This window comes from Saimiri boliviensis, chromosome 16 (assembly GCF_048565385.1).
Source record: "Saimiri boliviensis isolate mSaiBol1 chromosome 16, mSaiBol1.pri, whole genome shotgun sequence".
Lineage (NCBI taxonomy): Eukaryota > Metazoa > Chordata > Mammalia > Primates > Cebidae > Saimiri > Saimiri boliviensis.
In genome coordinates, this window is record NC_133464.1 from 58,541,607 (window position 1) to 58,569,503 (window position 27,897).

Genomic DNA, 27,897 nt, shown 5'->3' on the forward strand with positions numbered 1-27,897 from the left:
GATGATGCAGAAAAGACCATGTGGATTTTAGAATTAGCATATCTTAATAAGGTTCTGACTTTGCTACTTAACATCTAGGCCACCTTGAGTTATATCATTTAATCTCCCTGAAGTTTTTTAGGGAGTTTTATACCTCACCAAGTTTTTTAGGGTCAAATGAAATAAGTGCTTTATTGTTATTATCAAGACAATATAACAGTAATGTTATTATTCTTATAGTAATTTCAGGTCTGTTAAGGGTAGCCTTGGTGGAGAGTATTTTGTATAAGACTGGTAAAGTTTCAACTAAAAACTTTGTTTTGTTTAAGAAAATGTAACTTTGTTTTTAGTGTCTGAATTTAGCTTAATTAAATTTAATAACTCAGACTTTCTGTTAAGCTTTAATATATTTTAACTTAATTTTGTAAGCATTATAGGCCTTTAAAAAGTATTAGCTTTCAGGTGGATGTCATCATCTATGAGTCTGCTACATGGTAGATTGTTGTTCTTTAATAGAAATATGACTAGTTCTGTTGCCTCTGAAAGATAATTCTCGGTGTGCTTATACAGGAATAAAAATGAATAGGCATCGGACTTTTGGTTAGAAAATGTGACTTTTTTTTTGAGACACAGTCTCACACTGTCGCCCAGGCTGGAGTGCAGTGGAATGATTTTGACCCACCGCAACCTCTGCCTCCTGGGTTCAAGGGATTCTCCTGCTTCAGCCTCCTGAGTAGCTGGGCTTTATAGTCACATGCCACCATGCCCAGCTAATTTTTGTATTTTTTGGTGGAGACAAGGTTTCACAATGTTGCCCAGACTGGTCTGGCAGTCCTGACATCAAGTGATCCACCTGCCTTGGCCTCCCAGAGTGCTGGGATTACAGGCATGAGCCACCATGCCTGGCCTGATTTTGTTTATGTTAAAATGTAGAAGTGATACAGAAGACCCTACTACAAGTATTTGATCCATGCTGTGGTAGCTTTTAGAGCTTTGCTGATTTGGTTTTGAAAAGCAGCAAGTCAACAAAAGTAGTTAAGCTTTAAGAGTGGAAGCACAATACAGTTTCAAAGATAATAGGACCTCTTGGTTTTCTTTATCTCCCTTAGGCAAGTTTTGAGCTAAAATACTACTAGTAGAGACCAAGAGAGAAATTTAGTGTTATGTTATACACCTAATACGATATCTGGTATATATAACCACTCAATATAAATGATTGAATGGCTAACATGAATGAGTAGATAATATGTGGTTGAAAGTCATAAGAGGGAGGTAGTGCTCCTTTTTATACCCTAGTAGCCCAGCAAATTCATGAGTTGTTATGCATTGAGTTTTGGGAGGACACATTTATATTGAGGTAAAGGTAACATGTATATACATTTTTCTGAATCTTGTTGAAGATTGAGTAATTCTTAATGGTTCTGTGAAGCCAGGCAGGTTTGTATTAAGCTGTAATCAGTGAGTCAGTGAATAAGTTGAAGTGTTTTGTGTCCAGTGCTTGCTTAGTGGTGTGGAAGAAATATGACATACTCTTTGCCTTCAGGATATTCAAACACATGAAACAATAGCAAACAATACAAGATCTTTTTTTTTTTATTTAAATAAATTGTGGTAAAAAACATTTACTGTTTTAACCATTTTTAAGTGCATAGTTCTGCAGTTGTTAAGTATATTCATGCTGTTGTGTAAGATGGTATGTTTTTAATTCATATTTAAATTAAAAATTATTTGAAAAGGTTAAAGGATAAATATTGTAGGGGAGTGGTATTCAAATTGTGCTCCATGAAACCACTCAAATCCAATTTTATTTAAAGAAACATTTTATTTACTCTTCTTATTTATTTAATTTAAAGTGTGAAAACTCCCACTATTAGAATATGGAGAAGGAAGGGGGTGATTATTAAAGACCCAGAGTAATTAGGGAAGGCTTCATGGAAAACAGAAAGATTTAAACTGGGCCTTAAGGAATGAGTAGGAGTTGGGTAGGCTTGAACAGGGAAAAGGAAAGGCATTCTACTTTAGGGAAACAATCAAAGCTAAGCATTGGGAATGAACATTGCCTGAGAAGACCCTATGTTATTAGAATTTATTATGTATTTTGGGGATGAATAGTGTGAGAGATAATATAATGTAATGCTTCCGCAAAATGAGTTCTATATAACATGAATATTATAGAGGAGGAAGGAGCGATAAATTAATTCCTGTTTTCTCCCTGCAAGACTCCTGTGACATTTTACTGCTGCTGTGCATCAGAATCTTCTAGAGATTATGTCTAACATATTTTAAGTTTATTTAACCAAAGGAATCTTTCTCCCTCTGGAACCATTTTTTTCTTGGGCACCAATTAGAAAAGTGCACGTGTCACTTACAAGTTGAATGATTTGATCAAGACGGTCTATTATATGTCTCCCACCCCCCCCATTTATGATGATTAGGTTAGAATCATATAATTACTACAATTGTGAATTCATTCAACAAATATTGTGTATATATTGTAATATATTAGGAATTGAAAATTATAAAGTTATAGAACCATAGAATATTATATGCTTATAACTCTTCTACATTCTTGTTGTTCTAAGTATGGTCCGTGGCTTTTAGTGTCGTCTAGCCGGCAGTCTTGTTAGAAATGAAGAATCTTAGTCTTCATCCCAGACATACTGAATCAGAAACTGCATTTTGTTTTTAAGATCTCCAAGTGACTCATATGCACATTAAAAAAGTGTCATACACAGTTCTACATTTTATCCAAGAAATCTTCATTCAGTTCTTGCTACCATTAGTGGCAGATAATTTGATAACTTTGATTTCAAACACAAGGTTTATTTACCCTCTTGAAATTTGTATCTTTTGGTCTTAGTTCTGTCAGTCCCTCAAATGAGAGCCGTTAATATGGAAAAGGCAAGCGTATGTTTCTCTTAGTCCCTTACCAAGTGTTTCGCCTATAACTGATCATTGTGCTAGTAGAGTGGGTTGGCCAGAGATTTGAATGGAAGCTATTGATGTTATCTTACCTTCTTTATAGAACATTTGAGAGCCTGTGCTACTCTGTTCCATTGCTTCTGCTACCACTATTTTTGTACTTTCCTCTCCAAACATTTTCTTTAGGTAACCATTTTTAATTTTTTAAACTTTTTATTTTGTACTGTTAAATTTTAGCTGAGCTTAGATTAGCCCTACTATTTCCATAGAAGTAGGTCTTAAAATCTTTCAAACCATTTACCTAGATATTTGCTTAGACATTTTTATTACATGCATACCTTATGATAATGTTTACCTACTATCTGCCTTCCTCTGTAATAAAATTTCTCAGAAAAAAAGAAAATTTCTCAGGATATGCTCTTTTTTATTGTAATTTGTAATATCTTAAAAAGTCAAATTATTAGAATTGAACTAATAGGGTCCCTTTTAAAAAATTAAGTACTCTCAGTTACATAAATACTCTCATTCTAAAAATGAAAGCAATACACAAATGTATAAAGAAGTGAAAAATCTACCTTTTTCTCTACCTAATCCCCCTTTCTCAGGGTTAATCACTGTTAAGTTTTTGTGTCTTTCTATATCTTAAAATGTACAAACAGGTATATACTACATGTAAAATGAAACAAAGAAAGGGAGATTGTATACATGCTGTTCTGAGAATTGACTTTTTACTTGAAAAACTTAGGCCAAAGTCTAAACCTTTATGTGATAATGTGTTTTTTGGCTTTAGGGAAGAAACCCTTTTTTCTTGGAGCCAGCAATAATTATCACAATTACTGATGGGAGCAAGTTGACTACCACCAGTGGAGTCCAGGATGAGGTAAGTTGTGCTTATATTACATGGATTATGCAAATGCAGTTGAACAATCTTTATTTGTATAGGATATTGAACACCTTTAATAGGTTCTCTGGTTATTTGATGCAGTTTAGAGTCATCTGTCTCCTACGGCCCATCTTTGTTTGTAGCAGGGTTCTTATTTTCTTTAATAAGAATCCCTTCTATGAGAAGTGTTTGAGCATACTCACACCCTGTTTGTATGTGTATTTATGAGTTTATGTGAGGGTAACAGTATCAGTCTGTAACATAAATAGTAAAATAAATTTGTTTTTTTTTTTTTAATTAAAAAAAGGGAAACAGCATTCTAATAATTTCTTCCCATATTTCAGTGGATTGTCGTTGGCAGTCCAATGACAATGGAGACTCTTTGCCTAGAATATAGCAAAGGAAAGAAGAGGTTAAGACTAGGAAAAGTAAGGTTTTTGGACATTTTTATTTTCTCTAAGTCAAATGCAGTATAAATAATTTTTTTTTAGATGGAGTCTCACTCTGTTGCCCAGGCTAGAGTGCAGTGATATAATTTCGGCTCACTGTAGCTTCCACCTCCTGGGTTCAAGCGATTCTTGTGCCTTAGCCCCCTGAGTAGCTGGGATTACAGGCATGAGTCACTATGTCCGGCTAATTTTTGTTATTTTTAGTAGAGATAGAGTCTTGCCATGTTGGCCAGGTTGGTCTCGAACTCCTGACCTCAGGTGATCCACCTGCAGTCTCTCAAAATGTTGGGATTACAGGCATGAGCCACTTCCTCCAGCTATATAAAAAATTTATAGCTAACCTTATCTATTCTACACCAACATTCATTATGCAGAGTTGTGGGTGGTGTGGTTTAATGAATACAACAGATTTTTTTTTTTTTATTTTAAGGTGTTTTTACTATAGTATTTGAACTGCTCTTTAACATGGGCTGATATAGAAAGGTGATGGTTTAAATGGCACTTTACCATTTGCATTTGCTTTAGTGTCTTAATTTTAATTCCATGGTATTTACGAGGGTTTAGTTAAGCAGGAAAAGTATACATTTTAAGTTTAGTAGCATTTAGGATTACTTTTATTTGTATGACATTATGGAATATAAATTGGACATGGAATCAGGATATGTGGGTCCAGTCTTTGTTCAACTACTTTCTAGCAGTAAACTGTGTTCCAGTGACCTAACTTTTCTAAATATCCTTCTCCATGAGATAAAGAGAACAACATTTGCCTTACTTCATAGGGTTATTGGAAGTCCGAAATAATGTATATGAAAGTAGTTAGTAGGCTGTAAAGAAAAGTACATAGTATTGTACTTTCATGAGGTATTGGAACCACTAAAGAAATACAATTCTCTGATCTTGGTTTGAGGGAAAAGAGCTAGAATTGTTTTATTTGAACAGTTGATATTAAAGGGAATATAGGATATAATTTATGGAGATACAGCTGAAAAATTTAGGTAGATTATAATCCATGATTAAATAATTTACAGTCTACATGTTATCAGTAGCTTTGGAATGCTCCACAGCTGAACTTGAGCTTTTGGGCTTTCTTAGACTAGTTAACATGTACAGCCAGTTATGGTCCTGCTACTTTCAGAAACAGGTAGACATGGATTATATTTTTTAAAAAAAACAAGCAATAAAAATGTCATTAGCCTGGCACAGTGGCTCACGCCTATAATCCTAGCACTTTGGGAGGCTGAGATGGGTGAATCACAAGGTTAGGAGTTCAGTACCAGCCTGACCAATGTGATGAAACACCATTTCTACTAAAAATGCAAAAATCAGCCTAGCTTGGCATGGTGGCGCATGCCTGTAATCCCAGCTACTTACTTAGGAGGCTGAGGCAGGAGAATTGCTTGAACCTGAGAGGCCAAGGTTGCAGTGAGATGAGATCGTACCACTGTGCTCCAGCCTGGATGACAGAGCAAGACTCTGTCTCAAAAAAAAAAGTTTTTAATTTGAAGTTCTCAAACTAATTTTTCTTTCTTAAGAGGACCCATGATAATTAACAGCTTCATTCAACTTTTTTTTTAACAAATTAGAAGTCTTTTTAATGTGTGTTTTGTGTTCGTAGTGATTTTGGTTGAGAAGTCATTTCCGTTACCTGTTGTATTCTTATATATGAGGTGATCCATTTGAGGTGCTGTCTACTGCTTTTGTAGAAATGCCCTTTGGAGTACAATGTATTTTGTTCCCATATGTCTGGATCTGTTTTGTTTGTAAAATTTGTTTTGTGGGGACCTCTTACAACTTAAAAGTATCTTGAAATATACATGCATATTGGAATTGCTCACCTTTCTTCCTAGGTCTTTCCTTGGGAAGGATTTTGGAAAAATAGGGCAATGTGTTTATTATAATCTTAAACTACCTTGCTAATAAGGTTAGGAAGGTTTTCCTTTGGGCAGAGATCTTACCTTTTAGTTCTCTTTTATCTTTTACAATACTAGCATAGTACTGACAACAGAGCTTATATTTTAAAAAAGTATTGATTATAGATAGTGTTGTATTGAATCTGGTCATCGAGTTTAAAACTGATTACCATTGCAACTTCTTATCTGAGGTGCAAGGTTCATTTATTTTAAAGCAAAAGTAGCTTATTTTGCAGTTGTTTCAGTAGATTATTTTGAGTTGTTTCAGTTTTCAAAGTTAGGAATGTCTTTGACCTCCTACGTGTTTTCTTCTTAATGAGAAAAGATTCTTCTTGTTGGAGCAAAGAGAAAGTTATCCCAGATTAATTTTTGCTAAATGTTGTGAGATATTGTGAACTATTCTAGCCTAAATAATTACGTTATTTGTTTTAAGGTGCTTTTCAATTCATAGAAAAGCATAAAGATGCTTTTTGTATTGTTCTTGTGTATGTGTTGTACGTGTGCATGAATGCTAGATATGATCTGTATTCTGGTTCCTACTAGGGAATAATAATTTTACTTTTATATCTCTGTCTTTACACATCTCCTCACCTTTGCCTCTGGCAGAACGTGATTCTTTTTTTGGGTTTATTGAATGTGTGAATGTGTCATTAATTTCCACATTAGAGATTTGTGTACATAATTCTTGATTGGCTTGTGACCTATTACTTTTTATGGAGTTGTGTATTCCACCTATATGATATCCTTTGCTTAAGAGTCATGTCATCTAACATTGTATATTGTATCTATTCTATTGGTGCTATTTTTCAGGAGTAAATGTTCTTGCTGTTTTAAAATCATCCTTATAGCATATGAGGAAAAAATAGCCTGAATTTAGTCTTATATTTTACGAACGAGGAAATTTAGTCTTACATTTTACAAATGAGGAAACTGAGATCCAGGGAGGCAGAGTGATTTGCTTAAGCTATAATGTTTGTTACTGCCAAAGTCTAGATTAGAATTTATCAATTCCAAAGACATTCCAGCACCTCCAGACCAGTGCTTTCTTCCTAATATGCTTATTGCCTTTTTGCTTGATTCTAATTTGTGTGTTCTTAAAATTTACCTTCTATTTACCTGCTTATTTGTCTACTTCAGCTTTCTATATAAGTGTCTTTTAGGTATTCATTCTTATTCAGTGTTCCATGAAAAACTATTATGACCAGATCATTTCTAGGCAATGAGTATAACAAAGATAAACGAGATTGATACCTGGTTCTTAATATTAAAGTTCACAGTATTATGGGGGAAATCACTTATTAAATGGTTTTATAAGTGATAAAGTAGGGGATAAAATAGGGATGATACATACTAAGTGTGTGGGAGTACTAAAGCAGGGGAAGGGTTAATATTACCTGTTGTGTCAAATCTTGTATAATGTGAATCTTCATACTATAATTTCATTTTTGAATGACTGAATTTTCAAGCATCTTATGGATGATTTGACATAAGGTATGGCTCCTAGCTTATATCTGTGAATTTTAGGAAGAATCCCAGGGTAAAGTTGTTTTTAGCCTAGAAAATAGTTTTCCTAGCCATAGGAAAAATGTGGTGCCATACCGTCTGTTGACCTGGCTAATATGTATAGGCCCAAATGAACCAATTTCTTTCAACTTGCTGGTCAGAAAAATGTAGGAATACTGTGTTCTCTGGGATAGCTCATTACTTAGCAATGTGTTATGAATTAGGAAAGAAAAGTAACAGCTATATTATGAGTGAAAATCTTGAGCTGCACATTTTACATTAATAAATCATTTTACATGAATTTATTATTTTAATTATATCTTTGGGCCTTATTAATAAAAGTCCAGGCCATTTTCTGAGGTGTCATGAATAGGTTTCTAGTGTAGTATTTCTGGATAACTGTTTCTAGGAGTTCTGATGATTGCTTGGATTTAATTTTGGGTGTATATATTTGGCCTTTTTTTTAAAAAAAATGGAGCTATTTGATAAAACTGGTTGTTTGCAGCATTTTCACTCATGAGGAGTGCGTTAGAATAGGACTTTGAATTCTGATACACGAGGAAACTATATTGCTTATTTCCTTAGTAGTTACCTTTGATGTTGATAAACAAACCTGTGTGCAGATACTCAGTACTGTTTGTCATGTTATATAACTGATGTAGCAGATGTTTTGGTAGAACCAGTAAATTATAATTAGAGATATTGAAGAAGATTTTCTTCTGATATCTGCAGATAATCCTCTCTAGCACTGCTTTGCAATGGAAAACTATTCTGTACTATGATTCCAGGAACATGTGGCTAACGAATATTGCTCAATAAAGGAGCCCAGAAGAAATCCTGCCAGTACTTTCTTAGTGATGAATCACATTCCAGAATAGTGTAGCAGTTATTTTTCTCTTCCTTGAAAGTGCTAATAGTAGTATTATCTTTCAAATATTGAGATTTCTATATGCTGGAGAGACCTTCTGCGTCTCTTTACCAATATTATGATTGCCATGGAGGCTAAAATTGAGAAAGGTATTTGCAGCCAAAGTAATCTGTTGAAAAGAGTTTTACTTTCTTATTAGCTATCCCAGCTTTTTGAGTCCAACTAGGACAACTACTTATATAACTTTTTGGGATAGATACTCAGTAAGAGCATGGGTTCATAGAGAGAGAATGAGTAGTCTTATCTGTGTATTCAGATGGCTGTGGGTTGGGGTCTTCTGTTCCAACTTGCCGGTTCTCAAAAATTGATACAAAAGTCCACCATTCTTTGAGATACAGTTAATTCTAGGCCATGCAAATGAGTTTAATTTGCTTTAACTGGCAAAGATCCGTAATTATTATGTGCATTTAATTCTTAATGATTAAAAGACAGGCCAGAAATTTTTGAAATCTGTTTCTAATATCTGAAATGATTTAAAAACCACAGCTTCCTCCCCTACCTCCCATAAAATGTTTTTATTCACTAAAATCACTAAAAGTATGTGCCAAAGGCTGTCAAAACTCTGATTTCATTGTGTAAAGACTTTTAAACATATATTTAAAATAGTTGGTTTTCCCAGGACACTTAGAATTTTGGGGAACTTTCTCTTTTTAAAAAAGATCTGTAAGGAATTTTGAGGGTTGCCGCAGTGGTATAATAGAAAATATCAAGCATTTTATCTGTGTGTACATGTGTTTGAATTTTCATGTTTATCTTGTAGTAGCCTCTTCATACTGATATTACTAGGGACTCAGGAACAATCTGAAGATTAGCTTTTGTCTTACTGATTTGCGATTCAGAGGTTCTAAATATATGTATAACACTACTGTATATGTTAGTCTCTGTCAATTCATCTTTCCAAGAACGTTTAAAAAGAATTTGTTGAATGTAGATCACTTGTACTTCTTTTTCTGCTCATATTTTTGGCCCTTTTCTCTCATCTCGTGGATTTATTACTGCTGGTGTGTTATAGAAATATATACTTCTGCAATTATTAGTAGTTTAAAAATATGTAATTATAATGCATAAAGAAGTTGATGAAATATTTCTATTTAATATTATAGTAAATTTTCAGAGTTTACATTTGCAGTACTCTTTCTGGTATCTTTTTTTCAAGATCATGTGGTAAGAAAGACTCTTGAGTACTTCTAGACGAACAAAACAATGGAGAAATTTAAAAGAAATGCAGGTTGATCATTCTAAGGAAGCTGTATGGCTGCAGTAACTAAGCCACTATCTAGAATTCTTTGTTAAGATACATGGAAATAGTTTTTATTTAGAGGGTGAAGCAATTTCACCCTGTGTTTATTAGCCTGTCAGAACCAATAAGCAATAAGAGATTCTATATATGTAAGGAAAATTTTATTTAGAGATGTTTCTGTTACTATCCAATTCTGGCTCATATATATAAATAAAGTACTGTGGTATTTAGAACAGTAGCTTTGAAATGTCTGCATCAAAATCACCTAGTATGCTTTATAAAATACACATGCCTTTGTTGTTCTTCTGGAAATTTTGTTTCAGCTGATCTGGGTAAGGACCTGGGAATCTGTATTTTTAGAATGTCCCATGTGATTCTGATGTACAGTCAAATATGGTAAATATTGTTTTAGAACACAATATAACCACAGTTTTTTTAAGCTACACAAAAAGCATGTGAAAATGAACAACTTCAATGAAACAGGTTAGAAAGTTAGAAATGTTGGCTGGGCACGGTGGCTCACGCCTATAATCCCAGTACTTTGGGAGGCTGAGGCAGACAGATTACCTGAGGTCAGGAGTTCAAGATCAGCCTGACCAACATGGAAAAAGCTCCATCTCTTAAAAAAAAAAAAGAAAGCTAGAAGTTTTTGACTTAGAAGGCCAGCAAAAAGTATTTTTTTGAGATAAAAAATAATTCTTGACCTTTAGAATTGTTAAATTTGGGAATGGGTTTCCAAGGGATATGGAACTGGCATTCTGTGGATATTTTTAATAGGATAATTTCTAATTTGCTTGATATATTTTATCATATATATTATAAATACATAAATATTATATAAATGGAAATATAAAACATATAAATGGAAATATATATAAATAGAAAATATATAAATATATATATTTAGAATATATATTCTAAAATATATAGCAAGCAAATGTATATTGAAGAGCCCCAAAAAATTCTGTGCTGACTGCAGTCAATCTGCAGTTACTGCTTAATAGTATGCTGTGTTGAGGACTCTCCTTAGACCCCACATTTGAGGAGAGAGGCTAGGAAGACGGGAGTGATTAATTTATATTATCTGTTATTTGTTTGTCCCTGGCTTAGGAATTTTTATCCAAAGGATTGTGTAGTATTCTGGTATCCTTACTAAGCCATAATTCCTGATTTGGATGTCCATGTAATTAGCATTACACACACACACATCCCCTACCTTACCAAATGAGAGCAGTTTATAAAAATTGGTGATAGTTGCACTTAATTTTCTAGATAGTTGCTGCAAAAATACCCTTCCAGAACGAATTCTTTAGGTTTTGAATTATGAAAGTATATTTTAAATTAATTTAGCAACAGTTTTCTTTGTGATACGTAGTAACTTTGGCTGTGTATAAGAATAGTGGCAGCTCCATACATTTATATTTAGTTCTATATTTATGTTCTAGGTACTGGGGACACACAGATGGAATTAAGCAAGGCTAGAAAACGTATTATCTTTGAAGACAGGCAAGTAAATAAACATTTGTAATACATTAAGATAAATCTCATGGCAGAAATAAACAGAAGGTTCTGAGACAGCATAAAGAAAGGAGTAGTAGTGTTGAGGGAAAAGTAAGGAATTGAGCCATGGCATTTCAGGAAGAGGAAACAGTATGCAAAGGCATGAAGATACGAAAACAGTGTATCAGGAAATTATAAATTTTTCACCTGGAGTATGGAAAATGTAGGTAAGAAGAGTAGATGCCTGAAATGTAGGTAGAGAGCAGATGTAGCGCCCTAAAGAGACAGGACTTCATTCTGTTAGCATTTCCAGGGAAGGTACTGAAGATTTTAAGTAGGTGAGTCACATGATCAGATTTGCATTTTAGTAAAGTTACTGTGCTAGCAAGGTGAAAGAAGATGGAATGGAGAGTGGTAAGATGGGAAGAGTTAGCAAACTACATGTAACAACTTAGAAGAAGACATGGGGAATGCCAAAACTTAGCTAGTGCTGGACAGTAAGGCAGAATTCTGAGAGGTTCAGTAGGTAAGCTAGGCAGTTTTCAAAGATGATTTGGAGAAAAAAGGCAAAGTGTTTGACAGGAGTCCTGAATGTAGGGTCCATGCTTGGTTTGAAGAGAGTTCTGTGAATTCCCTGACATCATATCTACACATTATCTATCTGTGTGCTTGAACATTCTTCTGGGTAAAGAGATTCACAGCTTTAATCGTATTCTCAAATAAGTAAAAATACACTGGTTTAGTGTTATTTTCCACTTTCCAACTTGGGCATCTATGTGGCTATTTGGTAATGTTGACTGAGATGTGGGTGATAAAAGGAGGAGAAAGGACGATAAAGTAATTGACAAAGTATCATTACCTTTCCGGTAATGATGTTTTAAAGAGTTATAATTTAACATTTAAAACAATTACCTGAAATGCTTTTTCTTGCCTTTTAACATTATGTTTTTGGAAAATATTTTGTATTTAAAAATTGAAATGAGCAGAATTTTATCTCTAGATAGTTAAATTTTTTTACTTTGAAGCAGATTTAAATAAGTAAGCCTTAAATTAGCTTTTAAAGTTTGTTTGAAATTTAAAGACATAATATGACCATTTAAAATTGCTTATTTCAAGCAAACATCGAAAATTCTACAGAATGCTAGGTTAAGAGCAGTGTGTGTGTGTGTGTGTGTGTGTGTGTGTGTGTGTGTTACACTGTGTACTAGTGTCTTAAATTAGAGGATACTAGTCTAATTTTTTATTTAAGGCTATTCATAGATGGGCAGTCTTCTGTTAAACTTAGCCTGTTTGGGTGTTCATGCTTTTTCACGTCAGATTACAATTTTGAGAGAATGAAAATGTTGAGTATATGGTCTCCTGAACGATGGTACACTCTTGTAAATAACCCTTACGCTCTTAGCCATTTATAAATACCTTGATTATACTTATTTAGCTGTATTTCCATAGTTATTTTATTTAACTTCCACTTTCAATTGTTCTTTTTGGATGTAATACAGTAGATATTAAACTTTTTAGACTTTTATGTTAGAAATAACCTTAGTGCAGTGACTAGAAAGACATTGAAACTATGTGCTTTACATCAAGGCAAGGCTGCATTTGGATCTAGACAAGGCTGTTTTGGTATATTTTTCCCCACGCTCTGTCTTTTCAGATTGAATTACTGATTTTTTCCCCCTTTGTTTTGTTTGTTGTGGTTTTGATGTTTTTTTTCCTTTCAGCTAAAGGAGCAGCCCAGTGGTTTTCAAGAAGTGCCAAAGTGCACTGACTGTCTCATGATGACTGGTGCCTCAGGGAGGGTCATGATTCCTGGATACAGGATCGACCTGATCCTGGATGTCACTTCAAGCAGTCAGATCGTGGGGAAAAGCCTTGTCTAATGGCTAGCCTTCCTCAAAAGTCTGATGCTAGTCATGTCGGAAGGCCTCAGAAAAAGCCTTAAAGGTGAGCAGAGTAGAGTGTAGTTCTCTCTGGGGGCTATGACTATTTGTTGGAGACTCTGATTCAACATAGAATGACAACCCTAACTGATAAATCCAGGTTCAACTGGAAATTAACTTTGAGTTTATAAATTGGTTGATGATGATTATCAGACCCCGACTTTTGAGTTAGTAGAAGCACCTTGCTAAACTTAAGATCTATAAAGGGAGGGACTTGGTATTTCCTGGGGCTCTTCACAGCTTTAGGTTGGTATCTGTTGTCTTAGACAGACATAGCCTTGCTATCATAGCTAAGGAACGCTTTGGTTACAAAATTGCATTTGGTTGTTACAGATTTTTTTTTTTTAATTTTGCTAGCAAGATATTCTCTTGATTTGTATATTTATTAGATACCAATTATTTATCAGGCAATTTGAGCTTCAGGGTTTGGAAGAATAAGTTTGCATTTACTTTGTCTGTTATAATAGACTTTTAAAAAAAAAACATAGGTACTTTTGAACCAAGTTAGGATTTATGTAGGTCATATTTTATTGCATTCTGTTGAAGACTATTAGTACTACCTGCATCATTTAAATGACATTTTTGGCAACAGAAAACAATTCTCCAGAGATGTTTTGAGTATTTTGGAAAAGTTTAATTCTAGGCCTCTTTCTCTATGATTTGAAGCACTTACAGAACTCAGTTATTCATGTAATAACATTGATTGCTAATAACCTTGATTACTAAATTTAAGTAAACTCTAAAGCTTGTCCTAAGACTTAACTTTGTTTTTAAGTTGAACAACCTATACTAGTAAAAAAAAAAATAATAATAATACTGGGCATGTACCATTCCCAATTTATGTACATCTTTAAATTTAGAAATTATATATATGACTACTGTATTAATATTATGTTGAAAACATATACAAGAATAGAACTTTAAAAAGATGGTATGAAAACATTTATACAAAGGAAATTCTGATCTTTGCTTCTTGTATAACATGGATCATGATTTATATTAGGGGTCAGCAAACAGTTTCTTTGAAGGGCCAGATAGTGAACATTTTAGGTTTTTCAGCCTGTATGGTATCTGTTGGAACTACTCCACTGTTTAAGGACAAAAGCAGCCTTAGACAGTATGTCAAATGAATGAGTGTGGCTGTGTTCAATGAAATCTTATTTACAAAAACTAGGCTGTGGGCTGGATTTGGTTGGTGGACTATAGTTTGCTGTTCTCTGGTGTCTACCCTGTGTTGTAGACTACTGCTTTGACCTTGAAGTTGTATTGTACTACTTCTGTTAGATCCTTTTTACGTTAGTTTTATAGAGTGGACTTTTTTTCCTTTATGAAGAGGGTAGAATAGCACTAATAGAGTGTATTCAGTTAAAGTGAACAGATGCTTATTGGACAGTGAAATTTCAGACACAGGGTTAGGTGTTGGCTCATGACTTTGATATGAGAGGTACAGTTATGGCATAGTGTAAGAAGTAACATGATTAAAGCACAAGCTAATAAGATGGTACCATTGAGAAAGTAAGGCCGGAGCTGGCTCTGGGAAATGCATTGGATTTTGAAACGTCAATTCAAGTTTGTGAAATAGATGGTTGCAGAGACATACAGGTCACCAAAGAGAGTTTGGGAGAACTGTGTTTATCTCAGTATTGATAGCTGGCAAAGTGTTCAAGAAAAACAACAGCAGGAAATGAGACGCCCATCCTGTATTCTCTGCCAAGGAGCTTGGACTTTGCCTTATATATTGATGGGAACCATTGAAGAGATTTTAGTAGAGGAGAAAGTTATTAGATTTGCATTTTAGAAAGATAGTGGTAGTAGTGTGGACTATACAAACAGTAGGTTTTTTGGCACCTCATCTGTTTTCACTTCCTCATAAAAGAGGACATGATTGTAGGTTGATCTATACCAGGCATAAAATTAAGAATCTTGGAATGCTATTTAGTAGTAAAAAGGAATGAACTGGTGAAATACTACAACCTGGATGAACCTCAAAAACATTATTCACGATGCAAAGGACCTCATATAGCATGATTCCATTTATATGGAATGTCCATAAAGTCTATTGGTGTGTTTGCCTGGGGGTGTTTGGGAGACTGACTGCAAATGGGCACAAGGGATCTTTTTGGGATGTTGGAAGTGTTCTAAAACTGCATGGTGGTGATGGTTGTACAACTGCGTAAGTTTACTAAAAATCATTGAATCGAACACAAAATTGATGAATTTTATGGTAGGTAATTATACCTCAATAAAGTTGTTAAATAAGAAAGACTTTACCTTTGTAGTTTGTTGGGGTGAAATTTTGTTGAATAAAGTATTTCCCTATTGCAGGTTGTCAAATGATTGCTCTTTCCTCTGAACAAATACCTTAAACTACTAGTAGTGAAAAAAAGTTTTGATTTTTTTAAGACTTGAAGGATACACATTGTAACCGTAGAGTGTAACAATAGAAATTACCAATAAATAATCAGGTTGGTATTAAGTTTTATAGAATTCATTTTGACTTTAATAATTTTTTTGAGACTGGGTCTTGCTTTATTGCCTAGGATTTATTAATTTTTCTTTCCTTAATAAATATGAAGAAAACCTTCTTCATTGCTTATATTGGATAATCGTATTAAAATTAGAAATAGCCTAAGGGAAATTTACCTTTGTGGTTTTTTTTTTTTTTTTTTTTCAAGGAAACGTACTAAAGGAAAAGCTGGTATGTGATGGTTTTAAATGTATAAATTGTTTCCTCATAATCGTAGTAGTTGTAGGAAATGAATGAAAAGAGTACAAGACAATTGGGAAATGGTTAATTTCATTCAACAAATATGTATTTAGGGCCTACCATGTGCCTAAGCCCTGTTCTTAGAAACAGATTTTGAAGGACTCTTACTATATTACTTTCTTTTATTCCTGGCTACCAAAATGATGTATGAGGTTGAGCTTAATTATTTTTTAAAAATGTATAAACTTAAATGTATAACTATTGTTTACAAGGTATTTTTACATCTCATGTAATTCTTAATTCTGTGACAGTGAGGAAAATGTCTTAGTAAGGCTGATTTCTATCTAAGAGACAGAGCTAGGACTTTACTGTTTTTGTTTTTGTTTTTGTTTTTCTTTTTCTAAGTCCATTGCTCTTTACATTCTAGTGTGGGATTAAAAGGAAAAAAAAAAAAGCAACTGTATTGTACCGCATAAGGACAGTCATATACGTCAATGAGATAGAACTGAGAGTCTAGCAGTAAATCCCATACATTTTTATAGTCAGTTTTTGACAAGAGTCAAGACAGTTTAATGAGAAAAGAGTAATTTTCTGGCTGGAGGCGGTAGCTCACACCTGTAATCTTAGCACTTTGGGAGCCTGAGGCAGGTGGATTGCCTGAGCTCAGAGTTTGAGACCAGCCTAGGCAACATGGTGAAACCCCAGCTCTACTAAAAAATACAAAAAATTAGCCTGGTGTGGCAGCATGTCCCTGTAATTCCAGCTGCTCAGGATGCTGAGATGGGAGAATTGCTTGAACCCAGGAGGCAGAGGTTGCAGTGAGCTGAGATCATACCATTGCACTCCAGCCTGTGCAACAGAGTGAGACTGAGTCTCAAATCAAAAAAAAAAAAAGGATAATTTTCTTAGCACGTGGTTTTGGGCCAGCTTAATGTGCATTCCCATGCAAAAGAATGAAATAGAACCTCTAATTTATGTACAAAAATTAGATCAAAATGGGTCAAAGACCCAAATATAAGAGCTAAAAATTAGAAGAAAACAGGCTTAATCTTCCTGACCTAGGATTAGGCAAGTTTTATACCTGACACCAGAGCACAAAATAAAAATAGATGGATTGGACTTCACAATTAAAAACTTTTGTTTCAAACGATACTATCAAGAAAGTGAAAAGATAGTAACAGAATGAAAGAAAATATTTGCAAATAACTTATCTGTGAAGAGCATGATATCCAGAGTATATAAATATGACAACACACACACACACACACACACACACAAAACAATTTAAAAATGGTTAAAGAATTTGATTAGACATTTCTTCAGAGAATATATACAAATAGCTAGTAAGTACATGAAAAGATGCTCACCATCATTAATCATGAGGGAAATGCAGATTATAATCATAATGAGATACCAGTTTACACCTACTATGACATATTATAAAACAGACAATTACAAATGTTGATGAGAATGTAGAGAAACTGTAACCCTCATACATTGCTAGTGAGGATGTAAAATGATGCAGCTGCTTTGGGAAATAGTTTGGTGGTTCTTCTAAAAGTTAAACATGGAGTTACCTTATGGTAACTACAATAATTCTATTCTGGGGTATATACCTGCAGAAGGTTCATGTCTACACAAAAACCTGTAAGTGAACATCATATTAGTTTCGTTCGTAATAGCCAAAAGGTGGAAACAACCCAAATGTCTATTACTTGATAAATGGATAAACAAAATGTGGTATATCCATACAATGGAGTGTTACTCAGCCTTAAAAAGGAATAAAATTCTCTCGCATAGTGCAACACAGATGAACCTTGAAAACATGCTAAGTGAAAGCCAGACACAAAAGGTCACTTACTGCAAGTTTCCATTTATATGCAGTGTCTAGCACAGGCAAATCCGTAGAAGCCGAAATAAGTGGTTGCCAGAGGCTTGTGGGAAGGATAGGATGCTAATGTATATAGATAGGGTTTCCTTTTCAGGTGATCATAATGTTCTGAAATTAACAGTGGTGATGATTGTACAACTCTTGACTTCCTGGTTCAGCCATTCTAAATAAATGAAAGGAAACAAATGGAAGAACTTGTATCTTTACTCTTATACAGCCACACTATTTTCCTCTCTGGCACCTATCTTTATTTCCTTTTGCAACAAGTTTAGACATCAATTCTGTTATCTTCCCTACCTCCTTTTTCTTTCTTTCTTTTTTTTTTTTTTTTTTTTTTTTTTTTTTTTTAAGACAGAGCCTTGCTCTGACACCAGGCTGGAGTGCAGTGGTGTAGTCCCAGATCACTGCAATCTCTGCCTCCTGGTTCAAGTGATTCTTCTGCCTCCAGCCTCCCAAGTAGCTGGGACTACAGGCACACGTCACCACACTCATCTATTTTTTGTATTTTTTATTGGAGACAGGGTTTTACCATGTTGGTCAGGATGGTGTTCATCTCTTGACCTCATGATCTGCCCACCTGGGCCTTCCAAAGTGCTGGGATTACAGGTCTGTGTCACCATGCCTGGCCCTCCCTACCTCCTTTTAAATCTATTACAGTCTGACTTTTGATTCTACCTTTGTTGATAAGATCACTAATAACCTCCTTATCTTTCAGATCCACATTTGCTTTTTCATTTTTTTGGGTGATGTTTTGCCAGCACTGTTGAACACTCTTTTTTAAAGCTTCTGTTGACTTCTATGTTTACACTTTCCTGGCTCTTCTTTGGCTTTTTGTTTGTTTTAATCTCCATCCTTGACCTTAGTTTATTTGCCTATCCCCAAATGTTACTGGTTTAATCTTAGATTTTCTTACATGTTTACTGACATACTATTGGACAATTTCATTCATTCCCATGGTTTATCCATGTTCATATGCACATAAGTATCTGTATTTGTCCTAAAAGGCTTGGTGACTCAACTTAAACTCTCAAATAGTTTGTCAAATATTAATAATTATATATCACTGTACTAGTCTGTTTTCACACTGCTGGTAAAGACATACCTGAGATGAGACTGGGCAATTAATAAAAGAAAGAGGTTTAATGGACTTAAAGTTCTATGTGACTGGGGAGGCCTCACAATCCTGGCAGAAGGCAAAGAGGAGCAAGTCATGTCTTACATGGATGACAGTAGGCAAAGAGAGAGCTTGTGCAGGGAAACTCCTATTTTTAAAACCATCATATCTTGTGAGACTTACTCCCTATTATGAGAACAGCATGGCAAAGACCCACCCCCATGATTCATGATTCAGTTACTTCCCACCGGGCTCCTCCTACAAAATGTGGGAATTGTGGGAATTACAATTTTAATTGAGATTTGGGTGAGAAAACAGCCAAACCATATCAATCACTATTATCGTTACTATTGTTATTGTATAAAAAAAGATATAAATGTGACAAAATATAAACCTTGTGTGAATCTAGATGAATGGGACCCTGCAGCTCGTAGTACAGTCACTGCAACTTCTCTGCGAGATTGAAATTTTTCAAATAGAGGGATTTTTAAAGAATTTATTTTAAGTGAACAATTCTGTGCTTTAAAAAAAAACTCTTATCCTTGTCAGGGTATTAAGTTGCTATAACAGAAAGCAGTGGTTCTTTGTGAGTTTTTTATGTATTCTAGGATAGGGAGATCTGTTTCATATACCTTTTTTCCACTGTATCATTTCAGTTTGGATATTCTTGACTTTTGAATTGTTCTTGGAAATAATTAGAAAAAATTAGGATTGAGATTGTTGGAGGGTGAAACCATAGGGAGACGAAGTTGAGGAATTCAATCTTGAGTCTTTGAAGTACATATACATATGTGTGTGTGTGTGTGTGTGTGTGTGTGTGTATGGAAGGAAGAAACTGTGTGTGTGTGTGTGTGTGTGTGTATATATATGTATATGGAAGTTCCATGTATACATATATACCCCCACACAGAGATACAAACACTTCCATGTATCTATCTATCTATCTATTTATAGAAGTTCCATACACACACACACACACACACACACACACACACACACACGGAAGGAAGAAACTGAAATGAGTCTATAAAGGCCTGATACCACTTACATATTTTCTTGTTATTATCTATTACGTTATGAACAGGACCTGTGGCTATATTATATTTGAGAAACAGGATTTAAGAAATACCAACTCAGTTTTACCAAAAATGTTAAAATTTCATTTGCTTTTAAAAAAAGGTTTTATTAAGCTTATTTTCCATTTACATTATCCAAGTAAATCTGAATAATTGGGACTAGAATGGGACTAGGTGTTGGAGTGACCACCTTTTCACTTATTAAATCATAGAAGGATTTAGCATAAGTTTGCTTAGAATGTGTGCTTTCCTGCCCTTAACACACACACACAATGCCTCTTTGAATGTGTATTTTCTGCAACAAAGAAAAACAAATTGACGAACATCTAGTTGAAACTTCAAGGATTCTGAAAAGCATCTGGCAAGGTATATTTTTTGGGGATATTGGTTCAGCTTCTCTATTGGGGACAAAAATAGCTGATTTTAAAATATAGAAGGCTTTTCCTTTCACATCAAAGATAGAACTGGTTAGTAGTTGGGGAGGTGGGGTGGTTCTGCTCCAAGCTATTGTCTAAAGTTACAGGTTTCTTCTACTTTGTTGCTCTTTGCTTTCATCTGAATGGTTGATGCTGGTTTTAACAGCATACGGTACAACTGGATTTCAACCTGTGGGAAAGAGTAAAGAGTATAGAAGGTACAGCAGCTTCCTAAAATAAGCATGAGCTAAACATAAATGACGGTTGCGATGAGAGTCCATCAACTAGAATTTGGCCACACTTAGCTCCGAGGTAGAGTGGAAACAAATCCCTGGTTTGGTGGCTGTGAGTCCAGTTAAAATTTGAGGGGTTAATTACTAGAAGGAAGAAGGAGAGACTAGATGTGGAGGGATAGTTATCAGAAATTAAAGGGTGGTAAAGAAAGTAAGCTTGAAAGCTTCTTTGCTTTCTAGTGTGACAGCTTGTTCTAAGCTTATCTTGTATATTTTTGCTTCAGGCCTGAAATCAGGTCAGGTTCCATGTATTAGGACATGGTATATGGAGACCATAGCATGGGCTTTAGAAAAGGGTGATCATTGCCATTGAGTTTCATCATTTTCAGGCTTTTTTGGCATGGAATTAGGAAAATTTTTTTTCTAGAAGAGAAGATAGATAGGTCATGAGTTCATACTACTATTTCCATTTGATTTTTAAGGTAAGTATTTAAAATATACTGGTTAAAAGAATGTGCTTCTGTCATAAAGACCAAAGTTTGATTCCTGGTTCTGTAACTTATTAGAGGTATAATTTTTGCTCATTTTGAGTTTGAGTTTTCTCATCTTTTCAATGGGGATAATAATTACATCTCATGGTTGTCATATGATTATATGAGATAAGTGCTCAGAGATTTTTACTAATTTTATTATTCTCTATCACAATACAAAAAGGAGAGATACCTAATTCTTCTTACAGGGGTTAGAGAAGACTTGCCCTTGAAGGTAACATTTGTGCCATCAGGGAAGATTGAGTTTTAAGTGGGATATGGAGGGTTAGTGAGAAGAAATATCCAGATAAGGGACCCAGCAGGGGCTGTGATCTGCATTTGTCAAGGCTGGTGCATATGATTCTATTTTGACCCTTTAAAAAATATATATATATGTGTGTATATATATATATATATTTTTTTTTTCTTATACTGTTTACCATAGTGTATAATTAAGTAGTAGTTTGTATGCTTATTTGCTTCCTGTCTGACTGCCTTTCTGCCCCGCAATGACAAGGAAGTACTAATTCTGTCTTTCTTTTAGATTACCATTATACCTCCAGTGCCTGCCACGTAATAGTCACACAGTTGATGTTCAGACCCTGAATAAAATTTTGAAGCATTTATAAATACCACAGAATTTCACATTTGATTATATACATAAATAATTCTGCACTTATTTCAGTGTTACCTACTGAGGATTGCCTACTAGTTGATCTAGTTTCTTCTAAGTCAATAATTGCTCTGGAGAATTTTGCATACTTAATAGCATTAGTTCTTTATAAATTTTTATTGAAAGAGTAAATGAATGGATTTGCTGGTGTTCCAGTCTGTTTGGATCAGGTTCTTATCCACAGTATGGATATACTGGTATGTTGTGAAATGTGCGCCAAGTAATTTGTTGCTAACAAGAGTTTAAAGTACTTCAGGAATCCCTCATAATGAAACCACTCTGATGTTTCCATTTTGTTACGTTGCCTTAAGAGGGAGAGAGCTGTGCATACATATTATTCTCCCAAGAATTACCTCTAGTATTCTCATTGGGGAGAGAGAGTTCATGAGGGCTTGTGAGTCTCAGCACCTCTAGGCTTGCATCTTTTGTGTCCCTGTGGAAAGATTCAGAATGAGAATTCTCACCTGGATCTTTAGGGAAGTATTCTGAGAAAGGAGGCAGCATAGTACAGTATAAGACACTAGATCCTAAGTCAAATGGTATTTGCATTCTAGATAGAGCCTTTTCTTGTTTGGCTACTAAATACATAACACTCAAATTTTGCATATTTTTATTTTTGTTGGTATTGTCCTCTTTGTTGAGGTATACTTTATATCTAATAAAACATAGCAGTTTCAAGTGTAAAACTTCATGAGTTCTGACAAATGTAAGTAATGTATTGAATACTACAATAATGATGTAAAATATATGTTACTCCAAAGAAATTTTCTCATGCCCTGGTGTAGTTCCTATCACCCTCCCTTCATAACAGCTGACCTGCTTTCTGTCACTATAGTTTTGTCTTCTCTGGAATTTGGAATTACACAGTGGACCACAAAAAATTTTATACTGTAAAAGACTATACACTGCATAATATGTGGCTGGCTTCTTTGATTTAGCATAACGCTCTTGAGATTCATTCTTGTTGCATATGTCAGTAGATTGTTCCTTTTTATTGCTGAGTAGTATTTCATTGTATGGTTAGTACAGTTTGCTTATCCATTCACCAGAAGGAACATTTGAGTTTTTTGACTATTATGAATAAGCTACTGTGAACAATTGTTGTACAAGTCTTTTTATAGACCTACGTTTTATTTTTATTGGGTGTATACCTAGGAGCATAATTCGTTGGTCATATGTCAAGTGTATATCTAACTTTATAAGAAACTGCCAAATTGTTTACTAAAGTGTACTATGTTGTATTCCCACCAGGAATGCATGAGAGTCCTAGTTGCTCTATATCTTTCCAACGCTTGAATTTTTTCAGTTTTTAAAGTTTCATTATCTCTTTTTGGTTTTAGTTTGCATTTCTCTAATAAATAAATATATTGAAAATCTTTTCATGTACCTTTTTTTTTTTGAGATGGAGTCTTGGTCTGTCGCCCAGCTGGAGTGCAATGGTGCGATCTCCGCTCACTGCCACCTCTGCCTCCCAGATTCAAGTGATTTTCCTGCCTCAGCCTCCTGAGTAGCTGGGATTACAGGCGCTTGCCACCATGACTAGCTACTTTTTGTATTTTTAGTAGAGATGGGGTTTCACCAGGTGGCCAGGCTGGTCTCCAACTCCTGACCTCAGGTGATCCACCCGTCTCAGACTCCCAAAGTGCTGGGATTACAGGCATGAGCCACCGTGCCTGGCCCATGTGCTTATTTTCTGTCTGTATATATTTGGTGAAGTGAGTGTCCTGACTTCTTGACTGTTTTTTATTGGGTAGTCTGTCTACTTGTTAAGGAGTTATAAGAATTTTTTACATATTCTGGATAGGATACAAGTTCTTTATTACATATATGTTTTTTCGAATGTTTTCTTGCAAGTTTCTAGCTGCCTTTTTATGTTTTTGTTTTTGTTTTTTTTTTTTTGAGACGGAGTTTCGCTCTTGTTACCCAGGCTGGAGTGCAATGGCGCGATCTCGGCTTACCGCAACCTCCGCCTCCTGGGTTCAGGCAATTCTCCTGCCTCAGCCTCCTAAGTAGCTGGGATTACAGGCACGCACCACCATGCCCAGCTAATTTTTTGTATTTTTAGTAGAGACAGGGTTTCACCATGTTGACCAGGATGGTCTCGATCTCTTGACCTTGTGATTCACCCGCCTCGGCCTCCCAAAGTGCTGGGATTACAAGCTTGAGCCACCGCACCCGGCTGCCTTTTTATGTTTTATAGTGTATTTTGAAGAGTAAAATTTTAAATTTATTTTTTCTTTTTAGTTTGTGTTTTCTGAGTCATATTTAAGAAATATTTTCCTAACCTGAGATTACTAAGGTTTTTCTCCTGTATTTTCTCTAAGGAGTTTTATAGTTTATGCCCTTACTTTTGAGAGTCATGTAGAATTTCTGTGTATGATGGGAGGAAAGTGTTGAGGTTCAGTTTTGACATATGGATAATTAATTGTATCAGCATTGTTTATTGGAGAGATTATCATTTCCTCATTGCTGAAGCATCTTTGCTGAGTCAGTTAGCCACGTTTTTGTGTGTCTGTTTCTGGACTTCCTGTTCTGTTCTGTTGATACCTATGTCTTTGGCAGTACAACATGGTTTCAACTACAGTGGTTTTATAATGAGTCTTGAAATTATTTAGTTAAGTCTCCAACTTTGCTTTTATCAAAATTGCTTTGTTTATTCTAGGTCCTTTGAGTTTACATGTAGATTTAGAATCAGTCTTGTTAATTTTTTATTAAAAAAAAAAGCCTGCTGCAATTTTGATTAAAATTACATTGAGTGATCAGTTTGAGGGAAACTTGACACTTTTTACGTTATTGGTTGTTCTGATCCATGAGCATGGCATATTTCTCAGATTTAAGTCTTTGATTCTCTCAGCAATATTTGTAGTTTTCAGTTGTCAGTTTATACATATGTTAGGATATATATACTATATATTTTTTTACCCCTGGAGTCTCCCTCTGTCGCCCAGGCTGGAGTGCAGTGGTGCAGTCTTGGCCCACTGCAATCTCCGCCTCCTGCGTTCAAGCCTCAGCTTCCAAGTAACTGGGACTACAGGTATGCGCCACCACACCTGGCTAATTTTTGTATTTTTAGTAGAGACAGGTTTTCACCATGTTGGCCAGGCTGGTCTTGAACTTCAGACCTCAAGCTATCTGCCCAACTCAGTCTCACAAAATGCTGTGTTTATTGGTGTGAGCTGCTGTGCCTGGCTGAAATTATACTTTTCAAACTATAGGTGCTAGAAAGGTCAAGATTATAAGCACACATTATAAAATATGACGTGATACTCTGCTTAACTTCTAATGGCCAAAGGAATTTAGTAGACTCACTCTGGGGAAGGCTTAGACTCAAACTCTGTGATACGCAAATGCTATGAAGCTATGATATGGAAGAAGAAAGGGATATGCAGCTGCCTAGATAATTTTATGCTATTGTTGGAAAAATTTTTATGCACATTTAATGTTAAATTTGGGGAAACAAATATATTAAATTGATGATACAACTTAGAATTAAGTTATAGGTTATAACTTAATTAAGGTTTGTTGGAGGATTAAATAAGATGATTAAAGCAAGATAACTCATTGAAGCCTTGTCACATTATAAGCTTTCAGGAAATTACGAATTATCAATCTCTGAACTTGTGTGATTATGGGCAATATTTGGTGTGGTCAAGAGGTCTTTAAGCTTTTTTTCCTCTCCCTACTTTCTATCAAGAAAGGGATTATTATTTTTTAATACAACCTGTTTTCATAATTAGGGACATAAATAACATACTACAGAAAGTTTCTGTTGATGTTTTTGTGCTTGAGGCATTAAGTGCTCTCAGTTACTTGGAAAAATAATGGCTCTCCAAAATGATTCAAACTTTTCTTTTATGATTTTTAAGTTTCCTTGCCAGTGTGCTTTAAATTAACCTTCTGACTTATTAATGAAACTCAGTGACTGGGTGCAGTGGCTGAGGCCTCTAATCCCAGCACTTTGGGACACCAAGGAGGGTGGATCACCTGAGGTCAGGAGTTTGAGAACAGCCTGCCCAACATAGTGAAACCCCATTTCTGCTAAAAATAGAAAAAGTTAGCCAGGCATGGTGGTGGGTACCTGTAATCTCAGCTACTTGGGAGGATGAGGCAGGAGAATTGCTTGAACCCAGGAGGCAGAGGTTGCAGTGAGCTGAGATCGTGCCACTGCACTCCTGCACTCCAGCCTGGGCAACAAGAGCGAAACTCCGTCTCAAAAAACAGACAAACAAAAAACCCCACCAATATGATTTATTCTAGTTTAAATGTTTTATGTAGATTCTGAATGATTTGGGCTATTACTTAACAGTTATTTATAGTTATGTTTTAGCATTGATAATGTTATTGTACCTTTTTTTTTTGAGACCGAGTCTCACTCTGTTGCCCAGGCTGGAGTGCAGAGGTGCGATCTTGGCTCACTGCAGCCTCAGCCTCCCAAGTAGCTGGGATTACAGGCATGTGCCACCATGCCCAGCTAATTTTTGTATTTTTTAATACAGACAAGGTTTTGCTACGTTAGCCAGGCTGGTCTCGAACTCCTGGCCTCAAGTGTTCCACCCTCCTCAGCCTCCCAAAGTGCTAGGATTTAGGTGTGAACCACTATGCCTGACCATACGGTACAGAAACACATTCTTCTGGTGTATGTATATGTCTATTTGGAACTTAGTTTTATAGTCTTTTTTAAAAAATCATACTTTATGTATAGTTATGGTACCTTGTTATCTTTGTAAACGTGTTAAATCAGTACTGTAATAGTTGAGGTAGATAGAACATTAGGGCCTTAGAACATACCATATTCTATATTTTTTCCTCTGTATTTGTTTTTGGTATCGGTGCCTGGATTTTTGCTTTTATGAGTCTGTTTCTTTCATTTTTATTATTTTTGTTATCAATCATTCTAGTGCTTTTTAAAATGATTGCATCAGTTTTCTAGCTTGTCATGGCCGTTCTCAGTCTGTGCTACGTGTTGCAAAATTATTTTAAAGCATACCACTTGAGCTTATTACTCTACTGTTCAAAATGTTTCATTGCTTCTCATTGTCCAGTAGATTGCTCAGTGCCCTTCACACTTAGCCAGTCACATTATTATATTCATCCATCCATTTATTTATTCAGCCATATTTATTAGCTGCTTCTGTGAACCATGCAGGATGCTAGGTTCTAAGGATAAAACAACGAACAAAAACAAAAAGGCGCCCTGCCCCATGGGTCTGGAGAAGAGAAGACAAACACTAATGAAAATACTGCAAAGATGAAAGTAAAGTAAATTTTCAGTTGTATATTCTACGAGAGGGAGGAATATGTGCTGTGAGAGCTTATAATGAATTAGATCTGGTCAAGGAAGTCACTGGAGGGCCAAGATCTGAGAAGAGTAGGATCTGTTACTCAAAAAATACAAAAGAGGATTATATCAAGCAGAGGTACTAACATGTATAAAGGCTTTTTTTTCTTTTTTCCTGAAAGGAATATGTTTTGAGAATGAAGAACTGAAAAAAGGCTAATGTGGCTTAGACACAGGGTTGTCCAATCTTTTGGCTTCCCTGGGCCATGTTAGAAGGAAGAACAGTTGTCTTGGGCTACACATAAACTACACCAACACTAATGATAGCCACACACACACACACACACAATCTCACAGTGTTTTAAGAAAGTTTACGAATTTGTGTTGGGTCACATTCAATGCTGTCCTGGGCTACATGTGGCCTGTGGACCACGGGTTGCACAAGTTTGACTTGGAGCATAAAAGAAGAGAGATGGTAGTACAAGATGTAAAAAGAAGGTTGGATTTGACCATACAAGGGGCTTCCAGGCCATGCTGAGTAATGTTATTAATATAAAAGCAATAGGAAACCATACAAGGGTTTTATTTAGAGGTAGGGGTGGAGAAGAGGGAGATAAAAGTGGTTGTTGGAGCACTGCTGGTTAGTCTTGACAGTAGCTTGGCCAAGGAGGTTAGTGATGGCAGAAGAGATAGAAAGAAGCAACAGTTTCAAGAAATATTTAGGA

At 35.3% G+C, this 27,897-nt stretch overlaps 1 protein-coding gene across 3 annotated transcripts in view; it reads left to right on the top strand.

Annotated features, from left to right (window-relative positions):
• The window catches only part of INTS6 (integrator complex subunit 6), a 91,729-nt gene that overhangs the window by 18,637 nt on the left and 45,195 nt on the right, over window positions 1-27,897 (top strand). For 2 of the 3 annotated variants that reach the window (XM_039473270.2, XM_039473271.1), the window contains one exon: window positions 3,692-3,781. In XM_039473270.2, the coding sequence (XP_039329204.1) occupies window positions 3,692-3,781 (90 nt within the window). Of the gene's footprint in view, window positions 1-3,691; window positions 3,782-27,897 lie in introns of those variants that run through there. The other variant, XM_074387662.1, reaches the window with a different exon arrangement.